The sequence below is a fragment of the Lipotes vexillifer genome, unplaced genomic scaffold (assembly GCF_000442215.2).
Source record: "Lipotes vexillifer unplaced genomic scaffold, Lipotes_vexillifer_v1.1 scaffold504, whole genome shotgun sequence".
NCBI lineage: Eukaryota > Metazoa > Chordata > Mammalia > Artiodactyla > Lipotidae > Lipotes > Lipotes vexillifer.
The window spans coordinates 980,021-997,770 of NW_006785225.1; the positions used below are offsets into that span (position 1 = coordinate 980,021).

General features: G+C 57.1%; 2 protein-coding genes across 3 annotated transcripts in view; both read left to right on the plus strand.

Moving 5' to 3' along the window:
* RRAD (RRAD, Ras related glycolysis inhibitor and calcium channel regulator) overlaps positions 1–2,347 on the plus strand; it is a 3,277-nt gene extending 930 nt beyond the window's left edge. Inside the window, exons 3-5 of the mRNA XM_007457306.1 lie at positions 469–542; positions 669–873; positions 1,695–2,347. Coding sequence (XP_007457368.1) covers positions 469–542; positions 669–873; positions 1,695–1,972 — 557 coding nt within the window. The 3' untranslated portion in view covers positions 1,973–2,347. The remainder of the gene's footprint in view (positions 1–468; positions 543–668; positions 874–1,694) is intronic.
* CDH16 (cadherin 16) overlaps positions 1–14,928 on the plus strand; it is a 26,017-nt gene extending 11,089 nt beyond the window's left edge. Inside the window, exons 3-20 of one of the 2 annotated variants that reach the window (XM_007457304.1) lie at positions 5,398–5,403; positions 6,290–6,347; positions 6,633–6,716; positions 7,144–7,299; positions 7,370–7,508; positions 7,868–8,026; positions 8,819–9,015; positions 9,650–9,772; positions 9,966–10,119; positions 10,362–10,589; positions 10,672–10,748; positions 10,823–11,011; positions 11,113–11,354; positions 11,909–12,042; positions 12,841–13,083; positions 13,214–13,321; positions 13,646–13,762; positions 14,556–14,913. In XM_007457304.1, the coding sequence (XP_007457366.1) occupies positions 6,303–6,347; positions 6,633–6,716; positions 7,144–7,299; positions 7,370–7,508; positions 7,868–8,026; positions 8,819–9,015; positions 9,650–9,772; positions 9,966–10,119; positions 10,362–10,589; positions 10,672–10,748; positions 10,823–11,011; positions 11,113–11,354; positions 11,909–12,042; positions 12,841–13,083; positions 13,214–13,321; positions 13,646–13,762; positions 14,556–14,653 (2,493 nt within the window). In that variant the 5' untranslated portion in view covers positions 5,398–5,403; positions 6,290–6,302 and the 3' untranslated portion in view covers positions 14,654–14,913. The other variant, XM_007457305.1, reaches the window with a different exon arrangement.
* Positions 14,929–17,750: the final 2,822 nt, after the last annotated feature.

Sequence of the window (17,750 nt, forward strand, 5' to 3'; positions counted from 1 at the left end):
AAGTGCTTAGAGTAGAAGGCCCAGGGCATACGATTAATTACTCTGTAGTCTGGGGACAGGATATCCCTCCCTGCCAGGACGGGCAAGAACCCAGCCAGAGGGAGTTTCTAGGAGAGGAGTCCTAGGTAACCAAGGTCCCCAGGGGATGTCTGTTCTAACTCAGGCCACTGTGGTCAGAACCACCCTGGATCTCAGGCAACAGGAGGGCAGGGAGCACAGGAGTGGCTACCCAGGACATTGCTAGCTTGGGGAAGGGGTGCCTAGGTGGGGGCCAGGCACACCGTGCCCTCCAACCCCCCATTTCTCAGCCCTGTCACTTCTGTTGCTACATAGCAGCCATCAGTGGAGGAGGTCAGGAGGGCTCTGGGGAGGAGTTGAAGGGTGTGGCCAGAACAGGAAACCTGGTGTATTGGAGGAGGGGGGCTCTTGGCAGCCAGCAGGTAACCTGACTACTGGTCTCCTGCCTAGGGCACACGTATGATCGCTCCATCATGGTGGATGGAGAAGAGGCAGCGCTCATGGTCTATGACATTTGGGAGCAGGTAAGATGCAGGCTGAGACCAGGGCAGGGTGGGAGGGGTGAGCTGGGGGTAGGGACCTGCCGGGAGTGACAACCTTGTAGCTGGGGCGTGAGGACTATTGGGTAAATATGTGTCTGTGTTCCCTAGGATGGGGGCCGCTGGCTACCTGGCCACTGCATGGCCATGGGAGATGCATACGTCATCGTGTATTCAGTGACAGACAAGGACAGCTTTGAGAAGGCCTCAGAGCTTCGGGTCCAGCTGCGGAGGGCGCGGCAGACAGACGACGTGCCCATCATCCTAGTGGGCAACAAGAGCGACCTGGTGCGCTCTCGTGAGGTCTCCTTGGATGGTGAGCAGGGAGTGGGTCAGAAAGGGAGGGAGATCCTGGCTGGGCTGTGGTCCACTCAGTCTTGACTCAGCTCAAGTCCCTGGGGATCATCAGTGGCTAAAAATGTTTAGGAAGAAAACTCAGGGAGATGGGGGAGAGCTTCTGCCCTCCCACAGGACTCCCAAAGACCTGAGTGCTGGGGAAAGGACCAAAAGAGCTAGGGGAGGTGAAGGCTGCTGGATGCTGAGCTGGGCCACCTCAGAGCCCTCCTTTTCTGTCTTCTTTGTCCCTGGACTGGCATATGAGGGGTGAGGAGAGTGCAGGGAATCAGGCCAGGAGTTCAGAGCCTGGATTCCAGGCCAGGGCCAGTCTCAGCGTAGTCTTGCCCTTGGGGAGCACCCCCGTCTTGGGCTCAGCATCCTCCTCTGTGGCCCCCAGACCTGAGCCCCGCAGAGGAACCAACCGTGACTTGGTGATGTCCCCCCATTCCACCCATCATTCATCATGATATAACATCAAGCCATAAAACACTAAGCTGTTCAACAAAGTTTTCATTTTGTTGACTACTACAGCACTTCCATTTAAATATCAAACTTCAAATTATTTCAATAAATGAGTCTCCTTTTGTGGGCCTTTGTGAGCTCCTTAAACGTGGGCACGCTCTGCCAATTGGGTGACCCAGTGATGCCTGGGCCCCTCTGTACAGGAGTTGGGGTCGTTGTGTTTCTGGGGAAGACCCAGGGATATGGGAGCTGCCATGGGGTGGCCAGGGTTTTAGTGGGCTGCTCACCCCCCGCCCCACCCTTTGTTTATTGACTTGTGCCTGTCCCCACCCACACCAGAGGGCCGGGCCTGTGCCGTCGTCTTCGACTGCAAGTTTATTGAGACGTCGGCTGCGCTGCACCACAATGTCCAGGCGCTCTTTGAGGGTGTCGTGCGCCAGATACGCCTGCGCAGGGACAGCAAAGAGGCCAACGCACGTCGGCAAGCGGGTACTCGGCGGCGAGAGAGCCTTGGAAAGAAGGCGAAGCGTTTCCTGGGCCGCATCGTCGCTCGAAACAGCCGCAAGATGGCCTTGCGTGCCAAGTCCAAGTCCTGCCACGACCTCTCCGTGCTCTAGGTCCTGGGGCACTCACTGTATTGTGCAGACAGATGGGCAGATTGGTGGGCTGGCCCAGCCAACCGCCCAAGGTGCCCCAGGGCTGGCTCAGACTCTGGGTATCCCCCACCTCATGGTCATGGGCAGAGAGACAGTGCTGCCCAAGGAGGTGGCTCCCAGTGGCCGTCAAGGGCTGGGCCCACAGAGATGCCTGTGCGGGCCCATGTGCATCCCACGCAGCAGCCTGAGCCCAGCCTGTGGAGCAGGCCTATGAGTGGGGAGAGGACTCTGCTTTTCTCTACACCCGTGGTGTGCATGCCCTGGAGGGAGGCTGTTCAGTGCAGTGGCTATTTGTTTACATGCAGATTTTTGTAATAAAGACTATTTCCTGATAGGTTAGGGCTGTTGACTCTGTGTTTCCTTTGATTCGGGGGCTGCAGGAGCAGGAAGGGTTCCTGAAGTTGAGGAACCTACAAGGCTGGTTCCTGAAGCCGCCCCACCCTAGTGTGTGGCCTTGACTATTCTAATGTTTGGGCCCAGATATAGCCAGCTGGGTCAGAGGGGCAGGTGTGGGTGGGGGCCTGGTTGGGGAGTCCAAGCAGCAGGAAGAGACATGAATTCCACCCATCCTGTTATCCAGATTCTTCTGAGCTGGAGCCTGGCATTGCCTAGCTGATCAAAGGCTCAGTTACCCCACTGTATGTAAGGGAAATGGAGGCTGCCCAAGGGACCACGTCCTGCCCCAGGTGTCATGGCCAAACAAGAACCCTGGGTCCGGCTCCTGGGCGGGTGTCTCTGCCCTGCTCCCTCCTGAGGGGCTGGAAATCTGCTGAGGTGGAGTGGCTGTGGAAGACTTCTGAGACTCCCTGGCTGGAGAAGGAGGCCGCTGGTTTGTTAAGGCTGGGATGAGGAAGGCGCACTCAGGCGGACTTGAGTCCGCATGTCTCCCCACCTCCCGGCTGAGGCTGGCCTACTAGGAAGGGAGTGGGCGGCGGAGGACAGGGAGGGTTCACTGTTCTCCCTGCTGTGAGTGGCCAGGCCAGAGCATCCCATGCTCCGCATTGGCTAATGTGGGAGCAGGTCCCTGGAACCCTCCTTTCCTGGAAGGAGAGTCCTTGCATTTGCGTATAATGGAAGTGTGCATCTCCCCACCACCCACACCTGGGAAGAGGAGCCTTCTGGGCATAGGAGTTTGCCCACATCATTTCAGGAGGGAGCATCCCCATTCAGCAATGGCAGACAGGGGACAGAAGCACTTGCCCGAGGCCACACGGGCAGAAGTGGCTGAGTGGGGACTGGTGTATGTCTGCCCACCTTGGGAGACCAGAAGCAGCCTGGGGCAAGGCTGGGGACAGTTTCTGAGAAGGTTCCAGGCCAGGGTCCATACATTTCTTTTTTGATTTATTTTTATTTTAATACAGCAGTTTCTTATAAGTTATCTATTTTTATACATATTAGTGTATATATGTCAATCCCAATCTCCCAATTCATCCCAACACCTTCCCCACCCCCACTTCCCCCCTTGGTGTCCATACATTTGTTCTCTACATCTGGGTCTCTATTTCTGCCTTGCAAATGGGTTCATCTGTACCATTTTTCTAGATTCCACATATATGCGTTAATATATGATATTTGTTTTTCTCTTTCTGACTTACTTCACTCTGTATGACAGTCTCTAGATCCATCCACATCTCTACAAATGACCCAGTTTCGTTCCTTTTTATGGCTGAGTAATATTCCACTGTATCTATGTACCACATCTTCTTTATCCATTCGTCTGTCGATGGGCATTTAGGTTGTTTCCATGACCTGGCTATTGTAAATAGTGCTGCAGTGAACACTGGGGTGCATGTGTCTTTTTGAATTATGGTTTTCTCTGGGTATATGCCCAGTAGTGGGATTGCTGGGTCATATGGTAATTCTATTTTTAGTTTTTTAAGGAACCTCCATACTGTTCTCCATAGTGGCTGTATCAATCTACATTCCCACCAACAGTGCAAGAGGGTTCCCTTTTCTCCATACCGTCTCCAGCATTTGCTGTTTGTAGATTTTCTGATGATGCCCATTCTACCTGGTGTGAGGTGATACCTCATTGTAGTTTTGATTTGCATTTCTCTAATAATTAGTGATATTGAGCAGCTTTTCATGTGCTTCTTGGCCATCTGTATGTCTTCTTTGGACAAACGTCTATTTAGGTCTTCTGCCCGTTTTTTGATTGGGTTGTTTGTTTTTTTAATATTGAGCTGCATGAGCTGTTCATATATTTTGGAGAGTAATCCTTTGTTGATTCGCTTGCAAATATTTTCTCCCATTCTGAGGGTTGTCTTTTCGTCTCGTTTATAGTTTCCTTTGCTTTGCAAAAGCTTTTAAGTTTCATTAGGTCCCATTTGCCCCCTCATTGGGGGCAGGGCCCCTGGTCAGCCCTGCAATTGCCTCAAGGTCACCTGAGCTGGCTCAGTCTTTTCTCTCCTTCTCAGAGGCACAAGACAGTACATTTTCCCAGCCCTGTCGGTGTCCAGGGGCTAGTGTGAGCACTTAGGGAGGCTCAGGGGATCTCACAGGCTGCTGTCCCCCCACCCCACCCCCGGTCCCACTGGTGGGTGGTGTGGAGCCCTAAGTATCCAGTTCAGGTAATGCACTGCTCCCCTATCCTGCACGTGCCACCTCTAGCTCCTTATCTTAGCTCCACAAGCCACCTGGGAGCTGCCAGGGCCGGGCCAGGGCCAGATCATTATTGGGTCCCTGATTCTTGCTCTGGAGGGCTTCCCAGTCTGATGGAAGAGACAGCCAATGACAACCTGGTGTCCTCTCTGTGTTGACAGAGATAGCACTTGTCATGGGGGCGTGGGTGGGGGCCAGATATTCCCACAGGAGAACGCTGAACAAGCCTGGGAGTCCAGGGAAGAGTTCCCGGGAAAGGGGAATATTTGAGCAGAGTACTGAAGCCAGAGCAAGGGCTTAGCAGACAGATGAAGGGGTGAGAAGGGCATTCCAGACAAAAGGAACAGAGTGGGCCAAGGCAGAGCTGCAGATGCTGGTGCACAGGGGGGAGAAGTGGGAGCGAGTCTGGAGCCATGGAAAAAAAAGTCGTGTCCAAACCCAGAGGGCTGAGAAGTATCCACTGGGCCGTGTAGGGGTGGGACAAGCGCCAGGTCGATGATCTCCCCACCCCCTGGGGCCGGCGGTCATGGATGCTGAGCAGCCCCCAGCTTTCCAAAGTCAATGAGTAACTTGGGGGGCTGGGCAGGGCCAGGCCTGCTGCTGTGGGCCCAGTGGTGTTTTCCACTCCTGAGCGAGCATGGCTGGCCCGCCTACCTGCTCAAGTGTCCGCCCTGCCCTGTTCCACCCGGTCCGGCCTGGCCAGCACTCTCCATAGAAAGAGTTCTCTCACCTGGCGGCTGGACCAAGGAAGCCAACCTCAGGCACCGAGGGTGAGGGTCTGGGAGTGGAGGGTGGGCAGGGCTGAGGCTGGTGTTTGGTGGTGGGGGAAGGAGAAACACTGCCCTGTCGTCCAGGGAAGAGTTCCCGGGACTGGCTGGCGTGGCTGTCTGTGCTCTGTGCGCCCAGCTCCGCGCTAAGTGCTGGAAAATGCTGAGACGAGGGCAGGGCTCCTGCCCCGCGGGGACTCCCCCATGGCTGAAGGATGGCAGTGGGTGGTAGAACAGTCCTGCAGACCCTGAACCACGAGTCGTCTGTTCCAGGAGGAGTTCTCCTGTGGTCAAGTCTTCCGTGACCTTGGTCAGGCTCTGCCCTTCAGGCCTTGCCTGCAACGTGAGGCGACCACAGGAAGTGGCCCTCAGAGTCGTCAGGGTCTTTCGAGCTTCAAACTTTTGTGACTTGGGGTGCTTCTGGGAAATGACCACTTTGGGATCTGCGAGCTGGGGAGGCCATGGGGGGGAGGAGACAAGGGTCTGGAGGTGAAACTCCCATGGAGACCCTTGTGGGCACAAGAATGAAGAAATGCAGGGCAGCTGGGCCTGGGGGTCTTGATGGGCCTGGCCAAGGAGCTGGACACTACCCTGCAGGCAATGGGGAGCGGCAGGCCCTTAAAAGGGGAGGAAGAGGAGGCCAGTCTGTCGTGAGGGCCCTCTGACTATGTGTATGCAGTGGGCTCAGGCAGGGCACAAGGGCAGGGGCAGTGTCCAAGTGGGTGGGAGGGGGAGGGGCAGCTCTGAGAGTTGCTGGTCCAGCTGAAAAAGGAGGGACCGTTGTACCCCATGGGGCCTGGGGAAGCCATGGCTCCGGGGCTGAGGGGGAATGAGGGGAGGAATACTTTCTAGAGAGAGGAACCCTCTTGCCCACCGATCTGGGCTGCATCCTTACTGCCGTGTCCCTCAGGCCCATCCTGACCATGGTTCCTGCCTGGCTGCAGCTGCTTTGCCTCTTCATCCCCCAGGTGAGCTGGGCCCTGCTCCTCACCCTCAGATCCTGGCTTTGGTTGGTACCCTCGCCCACTACTCTACCTGGCCCAGTTGCACTGACTATGGATGGTAGTGTTTGGGGGATGGTGATGAGAGCTGGCTACAGGCCTGTTGTGGGGTCAGGAGGTCAAAGACCAGGGGGTGGATGGGCTAAGGTATGGCCAGGCTCAGGGAAGGGGCAGAATTCCCCTTTCCTGTCAGGTCCCGGCACCCACGGCAGGAAGGTACAGCTTGCTGATGTGGTGAGAATCCTCCCACAGGCTTTCCCTGGGGCCCAGCCTGCAGAGGTGTATGTGGACGTCCCGGAAAACTACGGTGGAAATTTCCCTTTGTACTTGACCAAGGTGAGCCTGAGAGCTGCGTGGGCTGCCCTCCCCCCAAGTCCTGCTTCCCCTACCTCCAGCATTCCTTTCTCTTTCTTGCTCTGGCTTTCTTTCAACCCTGCTTTCGAGACAGTATGTGGTATAGCGTGAATGACTACTAAGATTTTAATCCCAGAAGAAAGTAGAGCTTTAAGTTTAAGGATGAAGTGATGGAGGGGGGGTTTCAAGCTTTAGAAAGTAGGGCACGGAGTATAGAGAGCATCAGGCACAGAGGAAAGAGCTCTGGCTTTGAATTTCCACCCTGTTCCTTACTGGCTTTGTGACCTCAGGCAAGTACAAATGCTCTCTAAGTCTCAGTTTCCCCACATATAAAATGGGGCCATAAGATGGAGGGGGCATCCTCCAGGCCCGGCCTCCACTCTCTTCACCTCTGTTCTCTCCTCGCCAGCTACCACTGCCCCGTAAGGAGACTGAGGGCCAGATTGTTCTGTCAGGAGACTCAGGCGTGGCAGCTGAGGGCCCATTTGCTGTGGATCCAGAGTCTGGCTTCCTGCTGGTGACCAGGGCCCTGGACCGGGAGGAACAGGCAGAGTACCAGCTACAGGTATGACTGGGCCAGTGGTAGGAGAAAGCCACCAAGACAAGGTGGGGCACTGACCACCCTTCCCTGCCAGGTCACCCTGGAGACAGAGGATGGACGTGTCTTGTGGGGCCCGCAGCATGTGCTTGTGCATGTGAAGGATGAGAATGACCAGGTGCCCCATTTCTCTCAGGCCATCTACAAAGTTCAGCTGAGCCAAGGCACCAGGCCTGGTGAGTGCCCAAAGCAGCCAGCTCACAGCAAGGTCAGGTGGCCACCGATGGGAGAACAGAGAGTAAAGAGATGGCCATAGAGTTGGCATAGGGACAGGGCAGTCAGGGTCCAAGTTGCCCCCTCCCATTTCTGTCCCATCCTGCACCCCCCCTACCGCACTGAGGGTCCACAGGTGAGTTCCATCTACTCTTGGCCTCAGTTTGCTCATCTATGAAGTGGGGTGAAGAGCCATGGCTCACCTTCAGAATCCTGATATGATGACGAATACAGAAACAAGACCCAGGGAGAGATAAAGGAAGCTTGGGACACTCTCCCCACCCCTTCACCCCTAATGGTGAACCCTCTCCACACACACCAGGTGTCCCCTTCTTCTTCCTTGAGGCTTCAGACGGGGATGCGCCAGGCACAGCCAACTCGGATCTTCGATTCCACATCCTGAACCAGGCCCCATCCCAGCCTTCCGCAGATATGTTCCAGCTGGAGCCTCAGCTGGGGGCTCTGGCTCTCAGCCCCGAGGGTGAGCCTGAGCTGGGTGTGAGGAGGGGGGAGGGTTGGGAAAAGCTGGGGAAGGTTGCATCTGAGCTGTAGGATGGGTTGGAGCTTGAGAGATAAAGCAGGAGGAAAATGTATTCCAGCTGGAGAGAGCAGCAAGGCAAAAACATGGGGGGAGGCAGGACCATGCATGGAGAGTTAAGGAATGGTGTGGATGGAAGTGTCTCAACTCTACATTCTACAGACTTGGGCCTAAGAGACAAGGATAGGAGAGACCTGAGGGGTTGTGGCCCAGGACACTGCTGGGAGACCTTGGGACTGATGGCAGGAGAGACCTGGACCTGGGAGTTCAGACCAGAGGCACAGGTCGGGGAAAGAAAGAAAAGCCAATCACACAGCCACTCAGCCAGCCACCCATTCATCCATCTACCACGCAAACATACATACAGTCCATCTATCCAACCGTCCATCCACATGCCCAAATCCCCATCTTTCTACCCTCTCAAACCCCCATCCATCCACCTAGTCAACTGTCCATTTATCCAACCGGTCATTCACTCATCTACCTATCCACCCGTTTACCGCCCCCCATTCCTGGTCATCCACCCATCCAGTCTATCAACAATTCATTGTGTGGACAGATGTGGAAGTGATTTTGAAAACTGTCAAGTCCTGGTCGGATGCTCACAATGGTGTTAAAGGTCCCTCTCATCCATTGGCCAAGAGAGTATCCTGAACGCCTGACATATGCTTGGCTTTGTGTTTGGTACCAGGATGCACTGGCCCCCTGCTCAGCTGACCACCCTGCCCCTTCTAGGGAGCACCAGCCTAGATCAGGCTCTGGAGGTGCCATACCAGCTGTTGGTACAGGTCAAGGACATGGGTGACCAGGCCTCGGGCCACCAGGCCACAGCCACCGTAGATGTCTCCATAGTAGAAAACACCTGGGTGCCCCTAGATCCTGTCCACCTGGCAGAGAATCTCCAAGTTCCGTACCCACACCACATTGCCCAGGTGAGTAAGTGGCTGTTAGCAGCTGAAATAACCCCATGGATGGTGTAGCTGGGCCTGAGTCTTGTGGAGATTTGGGGGGGTGGGTCTGGGGCTCAACTTGACCCCCTGTTCCTCCCCTACCTATGCTCCTCCCTCCACTGTCCCCATCAGTTCTCAAGATGGAGTGAGCGTATTAGGCCCTGGGACCAGGCCCTTAGCTCCTCACCTGCTATACTCTGGCAGGCGTGGCTCTGTGCTCTGACCTCCTGAGCTGACCCCAGGCTTCCTCAGCAAAACAGCTGCCACCTCCTTGCTGCCATGGGGATTGTCACCTAGGCCAGGAATGTCTCAGGCTCCTCGAGGAATGCCCTGGGGTCAGGCCCAGCCTGAGAGGGCAGAGAACAAAACAACCTGGTTATTCAGGCACTTTGGGCAAGATCCAGGCTTGGACCAGGGCCAGGCCACCGTGGAGTTGTCACAAGTGCCCTGAAAGAAAAGGACCCTACCTGGACTCCAGAGAGGGCAGCAGCTTGCCTGGGGTCACAAAACAGTTGGGGCCCAGGCTCCCTACCCAGGAACAGTTGGAATATAAGGGCTGACATGGGCTATTCCTGCCCCTCGTCCTGGGGACCCTCATTCTGTGTCCCCCTCCCAGGTACATTGGAGTGGGGGGGATGTACATTATCACCTGGAGAGCCAGCCCCTTGGACCCTTTGATGTGGACAAGGAGGGGAAACTCTACGTGACCAGGGAGCTGGACCGAGAAGCCCAGGCTGAGGTGAGGTGAGGGGGAAGCCAGGAGGACAGGCTGAGGGGTGTTGGTCCCTGTCCAGTGGGCTTCTGGGGGTGTCACATCCCCCACAGGCACTGAGGCAGAAGAGCTGGAGCTGGCCACCAGAAGGGAACCCAGACCCAGACCAGGCTGGAGCTGCCCCTGGTCTTCATCTGAAGCCCTCCACTGCCCGCTATAGTACCTGCTCCGGGTGTGGGCTCAGAATACCCGTGGTGAGGACTACACCGCCGAACCTCTGGAGCTGCATGTGGTGGTGATGGATGAGAATGACAACATGCCTGTCTGCCCCCCACGAGGCCCTGCAATCAGCATTCCTGAGCTCAGCCCCCCAGGTGGGCTATGGGCCTTGTCAGGGGGTGGGGGAGGGGTGAAGTCCCTGTGAGTTATCCCATCTTGCTCTCCTCTGGGATGGGACCAGCCTCAGGTCCCTATATCAATGTCTCACCCCCAACACACACATGCGCACACACACACACACACACACACACACACACACACACACACAAAGAAGAGTGGGTGAGGTAAGGCCTCGAGGCCTGGCTGTGGTCCCATCCATGTGGGTATGTCTTTGCAGGCACCAAGGTGGCTAAGCTTTCGGTAGAGGATGCAGATGCCCCCGGTTCCCCCAATTCCCACATTGTGTATCGGCTGCTGAGCCCTGAGCCCGAGGAGGCGGCAGAGGGGAGAGTTTTCGAGCTGGACTCCACCTCGGGCAGTGTGACACTGGGGGCTGCCCCCCTCCAAGCTGGCCAGAACATCTTGCTTCAGGTGCTGGTCATTGACCTGGGAGGAGCAGAGGGCGGTAAGTGCCCTGAAGGTGACCAGGGTTCCCTGACCCCTCTATTCCCACCCTGGCCTCCCCAACATGCCCTCCCCTGCCTCAGGCCTCAGCAGCACCTGTGAGATTGCAGTCATGATCACGGACATCAATGACCATGCCCCTGAGTTCACCACTTCCCAGGTAAGCAGGAACAGGGGAGGACACCTTGAGAAGGTGCTAACAGGAGGGCTCACGGCCCCTCCCCATCTCTCCAGATTGAGCCCCTAAGCCTCCCTGAGGACACAGAGCCTGGGACTCTGGTGACCACACTCATGGCCACTGACGCCGACCTTGAGCCTGCCTTCCGCCTCATGGACTTTGCCATTGAGGCAGGGGATGTGGAGGGAACCTTCGGCCTGGATTGGGAGCCAGACTCTGGTCATGTCCTGCTGCGACTCCTCAAGGTAAGGGGCTAGGGGTGGGGGAGTGGCGCACACATACACACGTTCATGCACAGGGTGCCAAGCCGTGGCCCACACAGTGACCCGGGCCCCACTGGTTCCAGAACCTCAGCTATGAGGCAGCTCCAAGTCACAAGTTGGTGGTGGTGGTGCGGAGTGTGGCAGAGCCGGTGGGGCCAGACCCAGGCCCTGGAGCCACAGTCACCGTGACTGTGCTGGTGGAAAGGGTGGTGCCACCCCCTCAGTTGGACCAGGAGAGCTACGAGGCCAGTGTCCCAGTCAGCACCCCCGCTGGCTCCCTCCTGCTGACCATCCGGCCCTCAGACCCCATGAGCAGTCCCCTCAGGTGAGCCAGAAGACCAGCCCCTTAGCTGGGCTGGACCACCCCTGCTTCCTCGGGATGATCCCAGGGCCTCAGAGGGAACTCACATTATCTACAGCCTGCAATGTTCCTCAAACCATGGTTAATGTGAAGGTTGTGACTCCTGGTGGGGATCAGGGCTGGATGGAGAGGGGTGTTTGGACCCCGTGAGGGCTCAGATGATGCTTCCCTGTAGTGTCATGGACCAGGCCCTCTTCCAGCCGCCCACCCAGACTGCAGCACTGGGTGTTGTTCCCAGGCTCTGGCTCTATCCGGCCCCTTTGTGGGCTGACCTGGGAATAGTGGAATTGAGTCAGGCCCCCCAGGCTCTGAGAGTCCCTCCCTCAGCCACAGTATCTGTGGTTTAAGCCCTGCCCCCCAACGAGTCCCTTAAGCTGGAGAGAGAACACGGGCACTGCTGCCGCCCTCAAGTCACAAAGGGCATGTGGAACTTGGGCAGATCACATGACCCAGAAGGTCTCTGAGCAAGACATCATATGTGGTCCCTGCCTCCCTGCCCCATCTTCTTTGACCCTCAGGTTCTCCCTGGTCAATGACTCAGAGGGCTGGCTCTGCATAGAGGAGGTCTCCGGGGAAGTGCACATAGCCCGGGCCCTGCAAGGTGCCCAGCCTGGGGACATGTACACAGTGCTCGTGGAGGCCCAGGATGCAGGTATGGCCAGGCTGTGGTGGGGGCCTCTGGGAAGGTGAGAAAACCTAAGACAGACAGGCAGGGCGAAGCTTCCTCCCCAGAGCCCTTGCTGGCACCCGCTCTGCTCCGGGCAGGAGGGATGGGCAAGGAGCTGCGGCCAGTATACTTCTCTGAGAAGGCCTGGCCTCTGCCTCCCCTCTCAGACCTCCCTTCCCTCCAGAAACCTGCCACCCCCCAACCTCAGCCCCGGAGGGCCTCTCAGGGTGTCAGCTTCAGACACAGGCTGGGAGCAGAGGGGGTGGGACTGGGGGCTGGGGAGGGAGGGCCAGTGGCTCTCCTGGGGCAGGCGTGCCAGGAAGTGAGCCTGGATGGGACGCTGAGGCCAGGTGGGGAGGACTCTGAATGCCATTTTGACAGGATGAAGAGCTGGCCCAAGGGCGGGTCCGTCAGGAAGGCAGGTTTCAGCTCTGAGCTGGGCTGTCCTGTGACAGGGGTGAGCTCATCTATAGTCAGGGCATTTCCACATTGTTGGGCCCTGGCACCAGGGGCCAGGGTGGGGTGGGGGGCCAGTGAGAACCAGCTTGGCATCCAGAAGGGCACAGAAAGGCCTGGCAGCTGTCTAGACAGTGAAGGGGGTGAAGTGCATTGTGAGGAAGAGAGAGGGGATGGAGAGGAGGGGAGCGAGGGTGGGGAGGGGGCGTGGAAGGGGACTCCCAGGCTGAGACTGAGGGGCTGTGGGGAAGGGGACCGGGCCAGGGACTCTGAATTCACCCCAGCCCCAGAAGGGCCCAGGCCAGCTCAGCACCTCCTCCTCTGCAGATGAGCCAACACTGAGCACCTCTGTGGCCCTCGTGATCCACTTCCTGAAGGCCCCTTCTGCCCCAATCCCGACTCTGGCTCCTGAGCCCTCCCAACACCTCTGCACACCCCGCCAGGACCGTGGCGTGGTTGTCGGTGGACCCAGAGGGGACCCTGACCTGGCCGGCGGACACGGTCCCTACAGCTTTGCCCTTGGTCCCAACCCCACGGCGCAGCGGGATTGGCGCCTCCGGGCTCTCAATGGTGTGTAGTGGGGGAAGCAGGGAGGCTGTGGCCAAGGTGGGGAGTGGATGGTGCTTGGAAGTGAGATGCCGTGGGGCTGGGCCTCGGGGAGCGGGCTACTGACTCTGATCGCTGCTTATGGTCCCAACAGGGTCCCATGCCTACCTCACCCTGGGCCTGCATTGGGTGGAGCCACGCGAACACGTAGTCCCCATAGTTGTCAGCCACCATGACCGGGTGTGGCAGATCCAGGTCCCAGGTGAGGCCGGGCTGGGGTGCAGCCAAGGCCAGGGGCCTGTAGTTCCTGAGGGAGCCCCTGGGATGCAGGGGGAGGAGCTGGGCAACACGTCTACGGGCTCATAAGGACGGCATATGCCTGTGCACACCTGCATATATGTGGCTGGGCGCAGACTGCAGTGCACGCAGGCACGTGCATAAAGGAGCTTGCATCCCCCTGCCACAGCCATGAACACAGCATATGCACCAAAACCCACATACTGGCCAGCTGGGCTGGGCTGAGGGCTCTGAGGAGCTGGGGAGCCCACCTCCACTGCCCTTACCTTCCTCCCCCGCCTCTCCCCAGTGATCGTGTGTCGCTGCAATGTGGAGGGGCAGTGCATGCGCAAGGTGGGCCGCATGAAGGGCATGCCCACGAAGCTGTCAGCGGTGGGCATCCTCGTGGGCACCCTGATAGCAATAGGTAACGGAGGTTGGGCTCCTGTGTTGGGGAGGGCAATGGTGGCTGGAGCCACAGCCTCCGGATAAACAGTGCCCTGTCCCATGGTGTCCCCACAGGGATGGAGAAGGAGCCCCCCAACTCTTCTAGTCATTATGCTGTTGTCTCCTGTTATCATAGTCAAGATCATCCTCATTGATAACAGCATTTACTGTTACTGCTACGCATTAACTGTGTATCAGGCCTTATGCCAAGCATAGGATTATTGCATTGAATCCTCCCTACGACCCTGTGGTGCTGGCATTTCCCCATTTTCCAGATGAGGTCACTGATGCTCAGAGAGGTTAAGTGATTTGTCTGAGGTTACACAGCCAGGGTGTGGCAGAGCCCAGCCCTTTCCAGCCTAACTCTTTCAGTCCAAGCCTCCCTCTCTATCCCCTTTGTTTCTTTAGCCCCTTAAATTTTGTTCCTGGCTGGTTTTCTTTGCTGGTTCTAGCACATTGCTACAGTGTGCCTTTCTCTCAGAGGTCCGTGGGAACAACTCACTGGCTCCCAGATGATCCCCACCCAAACTGTTCCCCAGAGAAAGGGACCTTGGAGGCTGGGGTGTTCTGGCCCTGGTGAGGGCTGAGCAGGCCAAGCAGTCAGGCTCCTTCAGGCACCAGAACCACGGAGTCACACCCAGCCCAGCCTTGGGGATACTGTCTGGGCAACTTTGCTGCCTTACTAAATCAATACCAACAGCAAGGAGTCCCTAGTGATAGACAAGTCCTATGGCCCTTCGGGAGGGCTGATCTGCCCCTCTCCGGCCCCTCAGGCATCTTCCTCATCCTCATCTTCACCCACTTGACCCTGGCGAGGAAGAAGGACCCAGACCAGCCAGTAGACAGTGTGCCCCTGAAGGCGGCAGTTTAAATGGTCCAGGCAGCCCCCGCTGGGAACTTGGCCTCTGGCTCCACCTGAATCCACTGGGAGATGGCCCAGCACTCCAGATCCACGAGGGCCAGGACAGGGCAGAAGCCCCTTCACCTGCCCTAGGGTGGAGGCAACATCATCAGACTTATCTGCAGAGCCTGCACACTGACTAAATGGGCTGCCCATGGGAGCACTTCATATGGCTCATGTTTGTCCAATAATAAAGCCTCGGAGAACTGGGCGTGGGTCCTAAAGGACTGTGGGCCCATGTCCAGGTGTCCACGTGTGTGTGTGCATTATCCATGTCCACCTGCCCTTTCATCCCTTCCCCATCTCCGGCTGTACAGAAAGGGTGTGGGGGCTTGAGGGATGAGCCTGGGGTCCCCTGCGGGGAAAGACACGGGGGCATCGTATGTGCTCTTGGTGAGACCTTGAGGCTAGAGCAAGTGGGTCATTTCTGTGGGCATTCGGAGAACACTGGCTTCAGGCCCTGCATGGGTTAACTGTCCAGGTGATGGATGAGGAGGGTGTCCCTGAGAGTGTCATTTCTGTGTTTGCCTGGATATCATCTTTGCTCTGGGGGGTGCGCCTTGTGAGTCCATGTCCTGCACTCATGTGTGAACATACTCGTGTCCCTGTATATGAGTCACCTGCACACAGGGGTGGGCAGAGGTCTCTCAGTCTCAGGAGGGGTCTGGGTAGGAATCGTGAGGGCCTGGGTAGAAATCCTCAGGGCCCCATGGGGCTGGAACAGGAGAGGTGAGGCTGGGGATCGGTCTCTCTGTCCCCATGCTGGCCCCAAGGCACCTTTGGGTTTTACACACAGGCTGGTGACTGCATGGGGAGTCTGCAAAAAGAGAAGGGGGAGTTATTCAGATGGACACCACTTGGGTGGAATAGGAACCCTCGTGGCTCACCCTGCCCCTGCCTCAGGTGAACCCCTTCCCCTGGCCGAAGATTAAGCCATGGCCCTGGTGCTAAGCCCTGACCACATCTCCAGACTGACCTCTAATCCCTGACCCTTGACTGACTCCAGACACATGCTGATCCTCCATGCCTTCATCCCAGCCGTCTCTGGGGAGCCGGGGTGGGACTTGTTGTCCCAGGCACCCTGAGCTGATGATGGTAAATCACGGCGAAGGGAGAAAAACAACCTCATTGGGGCCCAGGCCCTATTTTTAGGAGATAATCTCTTCACTCCTGGCAGATTCTGTGGGATGGAGGCCAAGCCCAGCCAAGAGAGATGGGGCAGGCATCCTGGCTGGCCTGGGGGAGCGTGGGAAACTCAGCCTGGATCCCCAGCCCAGGGAGAGACCCTGAGGCTGACCCCAGCCACTCTGGGCCCAGGTCCCCTCTCCCCATCCACACCCCCATCCTCCACAGCAGGCTCTGCTGACTACTGTGGTCCAAGCAGAGCTTCCTGCCCCTCTCCTAGGATCCTCTGCTTGGCCTGTACCCACTCAGAAGTCTTCAGGGTGCAAAGTTCTTTGAAAGCAGATCTCATCTAATCTTTCCGTCAACCTACGAGGGCAGGCTTATTGGCCCCATTTTCCAGTGAAGGATCTTGAAGGTCGGGGAGATTAAAGGCTGCAGCTGGGAGTCTTAGAAGCAGGGCACAAGGTGAGACTGTCTGGTCAAGGTTTATCTTACCTCTCCAGCCGTGTCCACAGCCTTCAGCGGGGCTCTGCTCCCATGAGATCCCCCAGAAGAGCCTTAGAGATCACCCAGGCCAGCAACTTCTAATCAAGTTGGAAAAGTAAATCACAAAGAGGTGGGGAGACCTTCCCAAGTTCATCCAGCCAGTGGGATGCAGCACCTGAGCTGGAACCCTGGAATCCCTGCTTTCTGGGTCCTTGTTCTGGATAGATAGATAGGCTGATAGGTGGGTGAGTGGATGCATGGATGGATGGGTGGGTTGGTGGATGATGGATGGGTAGATGGGTAGATGGATGGATAGGTGGTGGGGGTGGGGGTAAGTGGATGGATGTATGGGTTGGTAAGCAGGTAGGTGGAACCCCAGCCAAGGAAAGGATGGATGACAGGTTACCAGGGCATATTAAGGCATCTGCCCCAATTTGAGGGTTCCTTTCTTAAGCCTCTAGACCTCAAAATACTTTCTGCTTGTGGGGCTGACAACAGGGTCCACAATCCCCAGTTTTCTTGAGCATTTGTGGACATAAGCCTCTCCTGCAATCCTCAGCCCCTTCTATAGAGGAAAGTGAGGGTCATAGCGGGGCGTGGCTTCTCCCGGGTCTCAGAGGGAGAGAAACAAGAAGCTGGTGCTTGTTTGTGGGCTTGGCGGTAGGTCAGCAAGTGCTTGTGCAGATTCGCGCTAGTGAGGCGGGCCTCACTCTGCAGGCAGCGGGGCCTGGACCCTGCGAGGGCAAAGTGGGGGATAACTGGTGGCTCAGTGTGGGCAGAAGAAAACGTGATTCATGCTCTGCCTCATCCTTGCTGTGTGTTCCCAGGTGAGTCTCTTTACCTCTCTGAGCCTCGGTTTACTTGTTGATAAAATGGGCCTGGCTCAGATGGAGTTGTTGAGAGGACTACGCGAGATAATCCCCCCAAAATGTGTAGCGCAATGCTGGGCACACAGCAGGAGCTCAACCAACATGGCTTTCCCTGGTCCATGGAGTGTGGGGAGGACTTACCTCAGATGCCTATAGCCACAGACTCTCACACACTGCCCATGGGCCCAGGCTTTTGCAGGGCGGAGTGTGGAGAGGGGCCCCAACTCCAGCTCTCACACCACCCTGGAAAGACATCTGCCTCCAGCCTTGGCTCCCTGCCAGCTCCAAGGCTCTCTCTGGGTGACGCTGAGGGTTCTCATGGGGTTCAGACTGGTCTGGAGGCTCCCCCGGTGGGGAGCTCATGGTCTCCCTCTCCCAGGCTCCTTCCAGAGGCACACGGCCAGATCAAAGGGACCCAGCACTGAGGATTGGGAGGCGGGCTTGGAAAGAATGTAAACATGAGGATATTTTTAAACTTTTTCCAGCTCCAGAGATTAGGGCTCTTGAAGCAAGAGGCCCAGAGGTCAGTCCGGCCCTTGCTCACAAAGGAAGAAACAGTCTTGGGACCTCAGAGACACCCCCCCCCC